Source organism: Rhodamnia argentea, unplaced genomic scaffold (assembly GCF_020921035.1).
Source record: "Rhodamnia argentea isolate NSW1041297 unplaced genomic scaffold, ASM2092103v1 Rarg_v2.55, whole genome shotgun sequence".
NCBI lineage: Eukaryota > Viridiplantae > Streptophyta > Magnoliopsida > Myrtales > Myrtaceae > Rhodamnia > Rhodamnia argentea.
In genome coordinates this window covers 9,260-24,670 of record NW_025955903.1, presented here as the reverse complement: position 1 = coordinate 24,670, position 15,411 = coordinate 9,260, and the positions used below count along the sequence as shown (strand labels likewise).

Below are 15,411 nucleotides of genomic sequence, written 5' to 3'. Positions count from 1 at the left end.
TTTGGGGTCTATGCGTATTCGCTTAGCCTTTCTAGTGGTAAGTTCGATTTGCTTATTTCTTCTAAGAGCTTTCCCAGCTCAAATCATTTTTTTTTTTTTTCCTTGATTGAAATGAAAGACTAAGACCCGATGAGTCGAGGGTATGGGGTTACGGGTCTAGAACCATTGTCGTATGGTGAAAGTGCAATGCCTTGGAAGCCGGTAAGCAGTCCAGAATCATTCCAGGCTTTCGATCTAGTCCAATCGTCTAAGGTCCCTTTCGTTGAATCGTCATTTCCTTTTGTTTGAGAATGAGACTAAGGTGTGAGTGCGGGCTCTTCTTTTGTTTTGAGGTCTATCGTCTAAGTAAGCGGCTTTTCCTTTAGCCTTTTTATTTAATTGAAACCCCGGATCAAAAAATTAGCTTTCCCTCATCGAGTTCAGTTCCTGGCCTTGTTGGGTCACTTCACCATCTACCAGCTTGGACCGAAGACAATTTAGAGTGCCATTCTTCTAGCAACTAACCAAACTTCACATAAGTGAACATGTTTTGAATTTTGCTTGAATTTAGGCTTAGATCCCTTAGTCGGGGGGATATCCATTCAACTACTTTCTTGGAAGTAGTGATCTTGTGGCGATTGGACCCCATTTTGAGATCTTGTCAGTGTTCATTGTTCTATTTGCATCTAATGTTCGGCTTAGCTGAATAAGTCGAGATTGGATTGGTCGATATATAATATAGAAAGAAAAGAAAGTGAGGGGTCAGGAGAGAGAAGAGAGGTAGTACACCCGGTTCATCAGGTTCTACCACTGCAGGGCCCAATCATAGTCAAAAGAAGAGTTTGATCCTGGCTCAGAAGGAACGCTAGCTATATGCTTAACACATGCAAGTCGTATGAAAGAGCCCTACCGCACCGGAGGTTTCCCGCCCGGATGATGCATGTGATGTCAAAGAGGGGTTTTTTAACAATGACCACTACGAACGAAGGACCAACGACGGTGAAGGAAAAGAAGGGAGTAGGAGTAGGGAGCGAATTCGGACGGAATCGAATGATTTCGAGATCGAGAATGAGACAAAGGGGAGCACTTAGACAATTCACTTTGAGTACAGGGAAGTCTGCTGGTAGGAATTCTTCAGGGCGTATTACGGTTTTTCACCGAGGGGGTGGATCGAAGCGATTGCAGCGAAGAATTGATCTGAAACGAAGCACTTCGTCTATGGGCATTGTAGAAAGGATAGAATATGAGCCTAATCGTTCTTCTCGGATCGCTCCAGTACGATGGATTGAGGGGGTCAGCCCGAGGAAATTGAACACGATAGAGGAGTTCGCTCCGCCGCCTAAGATCCTCGAACCTACCACGACCACCATCCGCGGCCTATTTTCGTTCTCTTCCCTGCCCGGAAAGGATGATAAAATAAAGGTAGCTTGCTTCTATCCTGGACTGATGGCGGCTTATGTAGTGGTCGGCCTTCCTACCAGAATGTCTCCTTGGTCGAAGAGCCCCTTTACTAGTAAGGGCGCAGGAAGCAAAAAAAAAACTTGCGCGAAGGACGTTTTCTTTTCTGCCTTCTCCTCTCCAAAGGCCAAGGGAGAGACTGCATCCCTTTCCTTCGGTAGCTCTTTTTGTTTCCCAAGGATAGCGGTAGCTGGGGCAAAGCCCGCTTTCTTCGCTCCGCGAATGAGAGAGGAGAAACTCAGAGGAAAAAACACGTTCTCTCTTTGCGAGGTCCGAAAGTGGGGAACGCATAGCATTCTCTGGGCACATAGGATCAAACGTAAAGCAGCGCTTTCTTGGCAGAGTTTTAGGGCGGCAAGATACTTTAGCGCTTGTTGGAGCTGCTGAGCATAACGAATCGAAGCCGAAGACGGATCAAGGTAGCTTGCCTGCCAAGCCGATAGGCGACGGGACGAAGGATGGAGCGTGCAAAGTCGATCGTGCACCTGTCGTGTGACCCGTTGGTCCTAAGCAAAAAACTTGCGCGAAGCGACCCACCTAGAAAGAGCTCTCCTTTATGTTAGGGGGGCACTCAAATGGAACTTCGATCGGATGCGGGTATCCAATCCCGCCGCTGAGATGTCCAGCAGATTCCTGGGCCTTGACGAATGGGCGGCCACCTTGTACGTTATAAGAGCAAAAGGCCCGGGGCATAGCAGGATGAACCAATGTGAATGAGTGTAAGCTTCGTTGCCCGAACACGATTGGTGCTGACCACACTAGGTGCTACCGTGGTAGCAAGAGAGGCCAGGCGGTGACAATTGAGAGGTTGTCACTGAGCATTCCTAGTCACACGGGAAGAGAGGTCAAATGGCAAGGCAAAGCCATACGCCCGTTTGGCTCCTCGCGGAGTATAGCTCACATCCAAACATCTGATTGGGGAACGGGGCAACGCCCATGAAGCTCCGGCGGAAAGGGAAGGCCTGCCAGGCCGTATGCCCATGGGTGCAGGATTCTTCGAAAAGCGCGGGCTGACTCGGAGACCTGGGACCTTGGCTTAGCAAGGGATGAAGGGAAAGCTATTACAGCTTTCTCCGTCAGCGGCTTATGTAGTGGTCGGCCTTCTATAAGCGACTTGTCGAGTCTAAGAAGCTTTGCTTCTTGTAGTCGGCCCGTAATGAATGCCTCCCTTCATTTGCTTGCCTCCTTCCAGCTCAAGAATGCCTAATGCCTATTATCTAGTGCTAGAAGCTAACCGCCAGAAGCTCACCCTTCGGGCGTCGCTTCCAGCGCAGGAGGCCAAGCATTCTGCCAGATGTCCCGGCCTGGGAGCCCCCTTCGCCTTGACTTTAGTCTTGAGTCGTACTTAAGTAGCTAAGTTTCCAAAGGTGAACAGCCCCTGTCCTTTATAGTCGTAAAGGGCTTCTCAGAAAAGTAAGGAAGGAGGTTAAGGTTCCGAAGTCACTTAGCCGTCTACTAAGGGAAAGGCGTCGGTACGGAGTCACGTCAGCTGTGGATATAGACTAGGCTATAAGGAACGGAGTCTTAAACTATAGACCGAGACTACACTAAGGAACAAGGAAGCTTGACTGAGCAAAGAAGTCAAGGAACGAAGCTGCTTCTATAATAGCCCCGTTGAATAGGAGGGCGAAGGCTTTTTGAAAAAGTCTTTTTTGTCTTGTAAATGAAATGCATTTTTTTTTTTCGAATTTCTATTTAGAGAGAGGGGGCTTCAAGTTCTTAGGAAGAGCTGTAAGAGGCAGCTCACGTACGGTTCGGGAGCCGAGCCCAGCACAGGGGCTTAGGTCAACACTTATATAATAGCCAGTCATCAATTGGAAACGGGCAAGATGGTTATGAATTGCAATTGGTCCAAACCTTCGACCAGCGACTGATTGCGACCTGCCCAGAATGCCCATACATACTAAGACCTTATTTACACAGCGAAGAAAGGCCGAGTGGAAGGGGGCAGTCAGCTGGTTTCTCGTTCTCGTCTCTTATCTAAACTTGAACCCGTAGTGAAAGATCCATTTCTTTTGCGCTTGATCTCGTTCTTTCTTGAGCTTCCTATCATAGGCACGCCAGGAAAGGATTGGTCGGAAAAAAGAGGGCGTCCACCGGTAAATTTCATAACGCCCGTCTTATTCCATTTTTTTTTGGGCGAGTTGGATGGGGCTTTTTGAGACCAGCTTTCCACACTTCCCTTACGCTAGGTATGATTCGGAAGTCTATATTCCTATAATTAAAAGAATTTCGTTTCGAAGGGCCGAAGGCGGCTTTGCTCATGAGTTAAGGAATCTTTGTTCCAAAATTGTTGGATTTAGTGGCGGAGTTGGGTCTTAACGTGTACCGTAATAGGCGTAGAACCTGGTGGTCCCACAATTGACTGCCCTGGGGTATGCTTTTCCTAACAAAGGAGGGTTAGATTCAGGTGATTGAAGATGAGAATCGTTATTAAACATCTATTTTCTTTGTTTTTGGTAATTAAGGGGTCACGCGTGACTCGTTTTTGCAGAGAAAGAAGACTGGAGGGGGCTCCCGGTCGATATGTAGGTTTCAAGGGCTGGAACTGAGGTAATGGGAGTTTGTGGAGTTGGGCGGGAAACTCCCCAGGGCCCTTTTTTATAAGAGTAAGGGAATAGTTCAACCATGAGCTGCGGCGCTTAAACTTAAAGAAGTGTACTTACTTTTCATCGCGCCGAATGAAAAAGAAATCTTCCCACTTTGCTGCAAGGAAAACCTTGTAACCCCCTTTTTCGATCAGAAGGCAACTACTTCCTCCTATCTGATCTCCCATTGTTGAAGTTGTACCGCCCAAGCTGCTTTGATCTAAGTAAGGATACGAAAGCGTTGGCGGTGCAGCTTTTCAAATAAATCCTAATATGCGAAACACATGATTGTAATAGAGAGCTTCTTAAGGTCAATGAAAGCGAAACCTCATTCTAGTGACCAAAGGCCCGATCGTCTTGTTATTTCTTCTATTTTGGTAGATACTTTGGTAAATGGAAAGACCCAAAAATGTTACCCGCCTCAGGGAATTCAATTTCCTCAGCCTCGGGTCCCAAGGACTTTGTTCGAACAGCAGGCGGAATTGGAGGAGCATCTTATGAAGAACCCGCTTACTCGGGGCAAGGGCGTCAAATCCATCAAGATCGTCAAAGCTCTACTTGGCGTTTCAGACATCGTTGCTCATCTACGGCCCTCTCGACCCCGCTTCTTGTGCTCACCTGACAGAAGTTTTCCCTCATGGGGTTTGGGTCATCTTCTCTCCGAACGATATCCTAGATGGAATATTAAATATCGTTTTTCGGGCTTGCGGTTGTCTGAAAATATTAAAAAAAGGTTTGCTCCCATTGTCCGAGATTCTGGCAATACTCTTATCCTGCCTATGTGTTGGCTGTTATGTTTTTTTGGGTTCGCTTATCTACCCTAATGAAGTTTCGCTTTCGGATTTGCTTAATAAAGCAATAGGTGTTCTTACCTGAGCCATAGATACTCTTTCGGGTAGTCAGTTGGTTGATGGATCTCTAAACACTGCTACTGATGGTCATGCCCGTGATCCTGTAATTTATCGTCAAATTGCAGAGCCCTCCGCAGTACGGGATTCCTTCATACAAATCCGCTCAGGGTGCGGCCCTCTTAAATAAATTGGTATAGTCATTCTTGCCTTTTCTCTAACTTGTAGTGCTTCCGGAGTTGATTTTTCATTAGTTCAGTTTGAGTTTGAATCTATAGGAACTCATAGAGATAAAGAACCTAACAGAAGCATCTTTCATAAAGAAAGGTTGAGGGTAGATAGGCGGATTTCCTATAGAAAGAACTCAAACTGAACTAACCAAGATTGAGGTAGACTCCGTGCTGCGAAACGGATTCCGCGAGCGCGAGACTTATTATTATAGAAGCAACGAAAACGGCCAGTGCTTTTATTTTAGCATTCTCACTAGTTTTTTTATTTCCAGCGGGTCGAAAGCACTTTCCCTAAAATATTTTCCTGGACACGTTGTTTAAAGGTTCCCCGCATTCGCACGGGCTGCTGACATGATGATAGCTACAAAGTCTGTCTAAAAAGGTGTCTTTGACGACTTGAAAGGTGCTCTCAGTGTACCGCCATACGCACCCAGACATTAGACCAATTGTGTCTGGCCCAACAGTTTCCAGAATGCCGTTGTCATGATGTTGATCCGGCTTCTGCGACTACGGCATCCGCCTAGCTCCGAATACGCGCATTGGAGCTCTTCGCTCGATGTCCCGGGTCGCTATGTTGTAAACCGCTGTTTCGTCGGGCGGTGGCTTATTTATTTCTAACACCCCTTACTAGATCAAACAAATAAAGCTCCATTGAATGAATCAACTTCTCCCTCCCTGGTCAATGTTTCGGGGAAAAAGCCTATCTCAGTGATGTTCAAAAAAACGGGAAAAAGCGTAATTAGAAAAACTCGCGTTAGCTCGTTTTGAACCACCTTCTACTTTTTGAACCAGTTCTCGACCGCCCGAATTTGTCCAGCTGACCAGCATGGAGCTTTTCGGGAAAGAGAGAAGAAAGGGGATCGATTATAGAAGGGGATCCCCTAGCTTAGAATTGATTCCTCTCCTTTGACTTTTGACATAGGTACTCCCACTTCAGGTGGACGAGCAACCTTAAGCACAGAATCGGACGTTGGTGCTATCGTATAGAAGAGAAGGGCTGCATTGGATGAACTCCAGCTCTCGGCGACCGACAAAAAGCCTTTTGCACCTAGCAAGGAAAGAAAGTCGCAGAAGGGGCGTAGCGGGCAATTCAATTGAAGAAGAAAGAGATATTTTCTGATAAAGAAAAGGAGCTCTTGTCGGCATAGGCTGGTAGTCTGTGTCCTTCTCAGCGAGATTGAGTAGGATTCCCTGTCTTTCCTTTCTTTCACGAATTATGTGTTATATAGAAATAGGAAGAAAAGGCGTAGCTCTCTTTCTGCTGTTAGCAGGATTCGTTACTATATTCAGCTGTTTCAGAATTTCTACTATAAGAGAAGAGTGAAGACCGGGAAATCCCTTTTTTTATAGAGAAGGAAAGTTCCCCTATCTCCGAATACCGGGCACTAAGACGAGTACTGAGATCTGTCTTTCGGCAATAAGGAATAGTGATCGCGCTCTTGGTGCCTTAAAAGGACATTAGGAAAAGGCCTAACCGCTGCAATTGATAGAGTGGGAGTAGGAGCTAGTTTTGGTATTTCCCACGGAGGGCGGATACTCGACTATAAGAGAGGAGCTCATACGATCTCACACCCGGCAGAAAGGGAATTGAATTAGGAACAATGCCCAGTGCCAGAAAGGCTTTTTGAGTTTGAGTGAACACCCGGTTAATAAAATAGATTGAGGGGCCAGCCAAGTCAGTAGACTGGACTTCTGCTCCTATGTCGATGTTTTCGAGCAAGACCTTCGAGCCACCTTTCTTATCTTAGGTCTTAGGTAGAACCTTCCCATTAGATAGCCAAGAAGAAGAATAGCTTTTCTCTATACTTTCAGCAACTAAACGAAAGGGTTTATGCTTTGGCTGAACGCCTATGCTATGCCAGCTATGGAAGATGAATGATGACTTTATCTTAATGGAACTCCAACAATCTAGTTTGAAGGCTGGTATAACTTACATATACCAGACTACCGACAGATCTGGGTGGGGCCCTTGGAGAATAGAGCAGCATTTGCTTTTATTCCCCTTTAAAAAGAAAGTTAAATGGAGACAACATTGATCTCTATAGACGGTTTTTCTTTCCAGGGCCCTGGTTTGGATTCGCCTTCCCGGTCTTCCTTTTGAATAATGGGAGCAAGATTGAATTGAATCTTTTCAAGATTTTCCATTATAACAAAAGAAAGAAAAAGGGAGACCAATCTATGATTTATGATTAGTTAAGCTGGAAGCGCTTGGAATAGGAAGGCCTACCTAAAATCTTGTTGTTTTGTTGTGGTAAGGTAAGATAGGCCATGAGCTGTAGGACTGCACTGAGATGCCAGGAGAGAGAGTTAAAAACTAAGAACTTCTTGGGGTTAGCATGAAAAGAGCCTTTGAGAAAGAGAAACTGGCCCCCCCTTACTCCATAGGAGACTCGAAAACTATCCTTGTGAATTGAACTGGTAGAATAACTGAGAAGGGTGCTTGCTAGGAAAAAAAAAAAAGAAAAAAAGTGACTGTTCTGATGTTAAGGAATAAATATAAATTCCTCTTAAGAGAGAGATTATGTACAAGATTTTGACCGTCAAGTCAAATCCTTAAGGATAAGGATAGGAAAAGTGGGACTTTCAAACTTTCTCACAAAGGAGGTTTGTGGAGCAGTTGCTTTAGTTGTTTGGCATGAGCAAAGCTAACCCTTGCTTGGCTCTTTCCTCTTGATGCGACGGTAACTCGAGATAGAATATCTTAATGGAAAAAGCTCTTTTCCTACTTTAGGATCGTACGGTAGAAAGCACTACTTCCGATTTGAATCATCTCGTGTAATCAAATGAAATTCTTTCTCTTTGCATCTAGGAGTGGTTGGGATTAACAGCCTTCGTACATCAAATTGTGTATATAAAGATCTTTCTTTCTTCATTCAAGTAAGATAGTGGATCAATAAAACTCCGTCCAAAGGTCCTCATAGAGGCGGTCACCGGTAGGCTAAGATCCCTCTCTGATAGAAGAAGAAAGCGCAAGACGAGAATCTTCCAACAGTAAGGGAAGAATAGTTTTTTATAATAAGTTCTAAATTAAGGGAAGTTTAAGAGCATCAAATCCTTCTTTTTTAGAAGGAAGTAAGGCATTGGAATTAGGAAATAGCATTTATCCCAAGATAGCGGTAGCAAGTGTTCTGTGGAGGTTAGGAGTAGCAATAGGATACGGATAAGGCACGCAAGTAACTTCTTCCACATGGGAAAGGCGCTTTTAACAGCGTTTGCATCTGATCGTTCCTGGGAAGAGTCATTCATGCTCTCTAGCCAGGGTACGGAGCGTAGTAATAGGAAGAAGTCAGTGCTGCTTTACTTTGGTGGTATCATATTTCTAAAAGGAGTTGATCCCGTCTCAAGGGCGTTAAGGCTTGTTGATTGAACGAACCCGGCAAGGTCCTCCTTATTAGCATCCCAAGCTTATGTTGAATCGATATTTTATTGGTCTTCTTTGACCCGAGGGGGGGGATAATCTCTTCTCTTATCTGCTCTTCCCGCAGTTCTCTTTCTGCTGTTGTAGGCAGGGCTACTTTTTCTTTTTTTTTTTTCGAGAACGGAATCATAGCATAGTTTCGTAGCCAAGTTAAAGACGTGCCAACTTCGATTACTCTTTATTAAGCGCTGGTTCTGCTTTCACTAGATTCTGTTCTTGTTCACGCATCCGTTTCTAGTGGACGGATTTCAAGGGCTAGAAAGGAATAAGTCTTAGCCTTAGCGGAGTCACTTCCAGATTCACTTCTTTTTTAGGGAAAGAAACCGGCGTTAAGCGCTTCTTGCTAACGTCCTTAAAAGGAGAGAAGGAACCTGAGGGTATCAATCAACATATAGATAGAAAGGATAGGGCATAAGGATGAGACTAGCTTGTAGTGTTCACGTGGTGAAGGTTGAACTTGGGCCTTGGCTTCGGTTCCAGAGATGGGTTCTGTGGCGAACTCGAGTGGAATAAGCTCTTCTTCCTAAAGTTTTTAGCTTGAAACAAGAATGGATAGAGTTGACTCAGCTGCGATTGCTCTTGGTCAGTATGATTAGGATTAAGATTCTGCTTTCTGCTATTTCATGGAATCTTAGAGAGACTGGAGTAGGTAAGAAGTGGTGGAGGAGTGAAAAGCCGATGAAATGGTTGATGTTTTCGTGGTTAAAGAATCTCTCTTAGCTAGGGCTAGGCCACCTGCCTGACTATCTATTGTCTCAGCAGGCCTTAACCCAGCAAAAAGACGACAGAGGCATAAAGGAAGATTGATGAAGAATAAGCGATGGTCTTGCTCTTCTTTCTCTTGGAAGAAGAATGGCTGTTGTTGAATCAGTTTCAAGTGGTGGGATCATATATTCATATATAATAGTGGAATCCCGTCTCCTTAAAGATCTCTCCCTCAAAGTAGAACGAGCATAATCGAAGACAGATGGTAGCGTATTCGAAGTAGTTGATCTCACGTGCTATCCGAAAGTCTTCTTAGTCTTCGTCTGCTCTCAATGAGTCAATGCCCGGACCAGGCTCTTAATTAAATAGAAATCCCGTTAGTGAAGTCACCCTCGGAGTTGACAACGACTAAGCTTTTTTCTTGACACTAGTCTTAGCCTTTCTAAGGACACCTTGCCTTCTTTCCTTGGCTTGGCGGGAAGGGCTACTCAGAGTGGTGCGTCTGGGGACTCCCCTTTCGAAATGGGAAGAATAGCGTAGTAAACAGTGACCCTCGGGGATGAAAGCTGCTCTTGCTCTTTAGAAAATGGTTTATGTGAACAAGGAAGAAGGGCTACTTTACTCTAGATCGAATGCGACTGGAGATTTTTCTTTCACAGCTCTAAAGGGAGGGAAGTCAACAGTCAAGAGAGGGTCTCAATCAACAAGAAAGTCATGAAAGAGAGAAGATGGTGCTATTCCCTTAGCTAGCTTTGACCAGGAAGAATGAATTTTCTCTAGAACCCTTGGTTGGGCTAGGATCCCGATAAAGGAGAATGTTCAAAGCGAGACGTTTTTCGATAAGAGAACAGGTTTTTTCGGATAAGCTGTTGCCGCTCTTCTGTTAGAGCTCTTTAGTCCCATCCCTACCAAAGAAAAGAAGATCTCCCCGGAGCGAGTGACTCAAAGAAAGAAGGCCCAGCGCCCGCCCCCTTTGAGGTGGGTCTTCACTTATCCGATTTAGAGCGAAGAAAAGAACTTTATAGGCGCTCGCTCGTTCCTTCGATCGGTAAAAAGCTACCCGTCGAATCAATAGATCGCATGATCAATGCCCAACTCTTGATAGAAAAGAGAGTGGAAGCCGCTTTAGTTGAGGATGGCTTCTCCCCCCTAAACATAATTTCCAAACGAAATGAAATCCGAGGGATTCTGTTTTATCCTCAAAGGGAGACCCTTTCTCTACACACGTACCAGTACTACGTGACTAGTCTGGAAGAAACTGGTACGCGCTCGACTATTCCTTATAAGAGGATAATACGGGAAGTTACAAGGGCTAACCTCTTCCTATAGGAGCTTCTTTCTGTTTTTTTCCGGTATGCCGCTCCGCGAGCAAGGAGCGCCACGCACGAGCGGAGCGAAAACAAAGCAAGAGGAATTCTTCGTTGGGGGAAATCCTTTGATTGCATATTGAATATAGATCTATGTCTTTCTTGTTCTACTAGCTAGGACGAAATTCTCACATGTCCCTTTCGTTATTACAACCTTCTTTTTTGATGTCAAAGACCAGAAGCTACGCGCAAATTCTCATTGGATCTCGGTTGTTCTTAACAGCGATGGCTATTCATTTAAGTCTTCGGGTAGCACCACTAGATCTTCAACAAGGTGGAAATTCTCGTATTCCATATGTACATGTTCCTGCGGCTCGGATGAGTATTCTTCTTTATATCGCTACGGCTATAAACACTTTCTTGTTCCTATTAACAAAACATCCCCTTTTTCTTCGCTCTTCCGGAACCGGTATAGAAATGGGTGCTTTTTTTACGTTGTTTACCTTAGTTACTGGGGGGTTTCGGGGAAGACCTATGTGGGGCACCTTTTGGGTGTGGGACGCTCGTTTAACCTCTGTATTCATCTCGTTCCTTATTTACCTGGGTGCATTGTGTTTTCAAAAGCTTCCTGTCGAACCGGCTTCTATTTCAATCCGTGCTGGACCGATGGATATACCAATAATCAAGTCTTCAGTCAACTGGTGGAATACATCGCACCAACCTGCGAGCATTAGCCGATCTGGTACATCCATACATGTTCCTATGCCCATTCCGATCTTGTCTAACTTTGCTAACTCCCCCTTCTCAACCCCTATCTTGTTCGTTCTGGAAACACGTCTTCCTATTCTATCTTTTCCCGAATCTTCTTTGACGGAAGAAATAGAAGCTATAGAAGGAATACCAAAACCTAGTTCACTCGCTGATTCTTTTTGCATCTATGGCTGAATGGTTAAAGCGCCCAACCTATACCAACCTAATAAAGAGGCAAATTCGTAGGTTCGATTCCTGCTGGATGCACTTGGAACGTTCAGTTCAATTTCTGCTCACGGAATTGTTACATATAGCTCGCCCTGCTTTCATCTTCTTTATGTGCGCTACCTATGCCCTGTCCGCCGCCTGCACCTGGTCTTTTTTAGCTTATATCTTGATTTCGGTTATTGAGCTTCTTGGTAGTCTTGTCCAGCTTAAGCACGAACTGGCTTTTTTCGATCCTTAAACTGCATACACAATAGTTGTCGAAATAGCTGGTCTTAACAGCAAGTACTCTGCACTGGGTGTTGAGGACAAAGACGGGATTAAATCTACAAAATGCGTAGATGCGTAACACCAAGTTGAATCAGAAACCTTTGAGAACAACGAGACTAGCCGCGAGCAATCCGTCTTTGAGAACAGACCCTTCCTCCTTGTCGTGCACAAGAAAGGACGATGTGCCGGATCGGATCTTGGGTAGGTTCTCAAGCCGACCCGACCCGGATGGATACTGAAGAGACTGTTGGATCTGTAGTTGGAGGTGCCCGGTCGGACTCTGAAGTTAGAGGTTCTCCCGAAAAAGAGACTGTTTTCGGATTCCTTTTGGAAAGGCTTACTAGGGGTGAAACCCTATAGTTAGGGCCAAGTGCCTCTAGATAACTGTCGAGCTACTCAGTCAACACACGAAAGCAGGTGGGACACTGACTCTCTAAAGTGAAGACCAGAGGTTTCGTGAGAAGTGGAAGTGAGAGACTGGGACAAGGAAGGTCTAGTACGGATTGAAGATAAGACCACTGGCTCCGCGTCTCCATACCTTGAGTAAGGGGTATCCTCCTTTGTTTTCCCATCCCCGGGTCCGAGTGGATATAACCCAGATAGTTATGGGAAGGAAGATGACTTTACTTGAATGAATCCCTTGGCTGTTCCTGACTCGGTGATCTCTCACCAACTGGCTTTTGTAAGGCTTCTGGAAAGGATAGGGACAGTGCATCGACTTCACCATCTTTAGATGGTGAATAATCGGTTGAGTCTCCCGCTTAGCTAGGAGGCAGTTAGGACGAGAAAGCCTGGCAGCACCAAGGTCTTGAAGAGCCTTGACTTCACTCATCGAAACTAGATCGAACTCGTAACTTCACTGACAACAAAAACTAGTTTTTCTTTACCTGGTGGAAATTATGAATCAAGTCGGAAGCAAGGAGTATGTTATCCTCAATACAGTTTCAAAATAAGGTGATGACAATGAAAACAGCACATTAATGCTATGATGACCCTGATAATGTCAGCTTAAGTAATTTTTAAATAATAAAAGAAGTGACTTTCTTTGTTTGCTTGTATTACTGCAAATAATGGTTTAACGGTGGAGTACGAACTAGATAATGTACGAATAAGCATCTTCCTTCTGAAACTTTATAGTATAATTAGAACTCGATATACGAATTTTATAGGTACGAAATAGAATGGATTAAGATGGAGGACTTGAACTGTACGAGATAGATATACGAACTGTAAAGCAAACCGTTTCAGTTAATAGAATCACTGTTTTCATGATCGTTAATACAGGTTGGAAGTGAATCTCCGAACGAAAGGATAGTAGCTGCTTTCCTCGTTATTCGCTTGTTATCTTCTTCTTTAGGACTTGTCCGAAGGTGCTCAATCCTATGCTCTAAGGCAAGTCATTAAGGGGTAGCCTCAATCCATCATTATTCAAGCTCAAACTATCTATTCACAGTATTGTCAAATCGAGATGTCAAAAAAAGCCTATAATTCTACTTCTTCTGTTTAGCATGAGTGAAGGGAGGAAGGAACTGAACGGAGTAGCTGTAGTTAGTGATTCAAGTCAGAAAGTAAGGACTGTTGCTAGTCTTGTACGATTGAAGGTAGGAGTGAACCTTCGAACGAAAGGAGTCAAGTGCAAGTGCTAGAGCTAAGCCATTCCTTTTCCTTTGTCTCTTTAGTTTGAGGACCAAGAGTTGTTGATTCCTCTGATGCTTGGTCAGCCCATTCCATATAGGAGTGATTTGAATTGAGATTTGACTCTAGCGCCACCGATGTTGGATGGCCGGCCGGCCCCCCACCATTAGTAGGGGGCCAGCAAGCGCCTGTAGATGTATTTCCGGATAGGGGGAACTCGATAGCATCGTACAGCGAGCGTCGATCCCCCCATCCGCGAGATGAATTCTCCGCGGAGCAGCAGGCTGCATTAAACGATCGGGACATCGATCTTTAGAAACAAACCGGAGGGGGGTATGGCATGCTATATAATATAGACTCTATCTAAGCTGATTATTTTATGACTGACGCTTGAACCTTAAGAGATCTCATAACCCGAAACCTCCGTACTTGATTCGCTCTAGCTTGAGATCCGCTACCCTACTCTGTCTACTGAACTGCCTTTACTACCCACGCCTTGTCTTGTCATGCCGGCTGTTTCCTACTACTGAGATGCTACTACCAATGTGACTTCACTCACAGCTGTGCACGGATTTGCTCTCTCTTGAGTTGGCTTAGCTCGTTCTATGGCTCGCTCCGTGCTTGCTCACTCCATTCGTCCTTATGCTTCACTCTGTGACTAATGCACTTTGCTTCTTTTTTAGCGACTCCATCTAGGAGACAGACGGGACTTTCAATGGATTCTGCTCGCTTCTTCTAGCTCCCTATTGATGAGGGAAAGCCTACGAATTACGACTTTGATAGGAAAGATAGATTGAGCTTTTGACTTGTACGCTCTTTCTTCTTGTAGCAATTGACCTCTTGTGGCATTTCAAAAGAGACGGGTCTTGGAACGGAGGCCGCTACGATCATGCTAATAGATGCTAGGCTAGTGATAAAAAGGGTCTTGACAAATGAAAAGCGCTAAGCACGAAAGATAGACTTTGGCACGAACTCGAAGAAGCGCCGGCTACGTTGGCTGATATGCTAATGAGACAGCCCTTCTCTTGTCTAGCTCTGTGGCTCGTCACTACTGAGATGTGGTCTGAAGATGCTCTCTCTTGCTTAGCTATTCCTTGAGTTGAGATGCTACTACTTTCAGATGGTTGGCTCTGGTCGAGTCTGCGAGGCCTTCTTCTTCCCGAAAAAGCCTCACGGCGTATAGTAGTTTGAGTTAATAGAAAAGACGGATCAGCAGGCACTAAAGGGTAAGCTTATATCCGGAATTCAATTAGTTGAATAGGTAGAGGAGAGGTGAAGTAAAGATATCTAGAGCAATATAGACCGGGCCTGCTTCCCATTCATTCTTTTAGTTGGATGCTCTTCGGCTGGTCAATAGGGGCACATCGCTTTCGCTTCTGTAATAGAGGCGCTGTAATAGGCGCGGTTGGCTAACAAAAACCTTGGTCCGCTTTGATTGGTCTAGTCCGGTCATTGCTTATCTCTTTCTTCTCTATCGGTGAATTGGGAGAAAGAGTGCACCAATAAGGGGGGTTAAAAAGGAAGAAATAGGAAGTAGAGTAGTTGGCACACGCTGGTCAATCCAGTACGTACGTCGCTTTCGGTCTTTCCATTCAATATCCCATTCCCGGTCGCATCTGTTCTATTCAGCCAATCCCTTGCTGCTTGTTGCTTTATCCCGCCATGCCTGGTCCTCGGGCGTACCCTATCTTTAATCTGGAATCGAATCTGTGTCGGCATCTGTCCTACTGGCTGTTGAAGGTGCTGGCTGATGAAAGACATCCCCAGAATGCCCCCCCTTTCGTGCCTATCTCACTTGTTTACAGCTCTTATGGCTTTTTTCTGCTTTAACATGATGCAATATCTGGGCCTCCTAGACCTGCTCTCTCGCCCAAGCCTCATAGCATTCATATTCCAAGCACTAAGTATTCCCTGCCTGCTCAGATGCGTCAATCCGCCTATCTTTACCCTTTTCCTCGCATAGAGAGCTCTAGTAGTTCTTGGTAGGGGGAACTATGT

General features: G+C 45.0%; 2 protein-coding genes across 2 annotated transcripts; both read left to right on the top strand.

The window, feature by feature from the left end:
- The first annotated feature begins 1,005 nt into the window (after window positions 1-1,005).
- On the top strand, window positions 1,006-3,077 carry LOC115732897 (60S ribosomal protein L2, mitochondrial). Its single transcript, XM_048273222.1, is given in 7 exon segments — window positions 1,006-1,788; window positions 1,790-1,916; window positions 2,266-2,291; window positions 2,294-2,343; window positions 2,345-2,439; window positions 2,442-2,494; window positions 2,497-3,077. Coding segments are annotated over 7 exon segments (1,143 nt in total). The 5' UTR covers window positions 1,006-1,029; the 3' UTR covers window positions 2,530-3,077.
- Window positions 3,078-7,830: 4,753 nt separating this feature from the next.
- LOC125313502 (putative cytochrome c biosynthesis ccmC-like mitochondrial protein) lies at window positions 7,831-11,514 on the top strand. The gene has a single exon (XM_048273221.1). The coding sequence runs from the start codon at window positions 10,726-10,728 to the stop codon at window positions 11,476-11,478; it is 753 nt and encodes a 250-aa protein (XP_048129178.1). The 5' UTR covers window positions 7,831-10,725; the 3' UTR covers window positions 11,479-11,514.
- The last annotated feature ends 3,897 nt before the right edge of the window (window positions 11,515-15,411 follow it).

Bases quoted from the DNA above. Each gene is read 5' to 3' on its own strand.
- LOC125313502 (XM_048273221.1), top strand. From the start codon at position 10,726: ATGTCCCTTTCGTTATTACAACCTTCTTTTTTGATGTCAAAGACCAGA.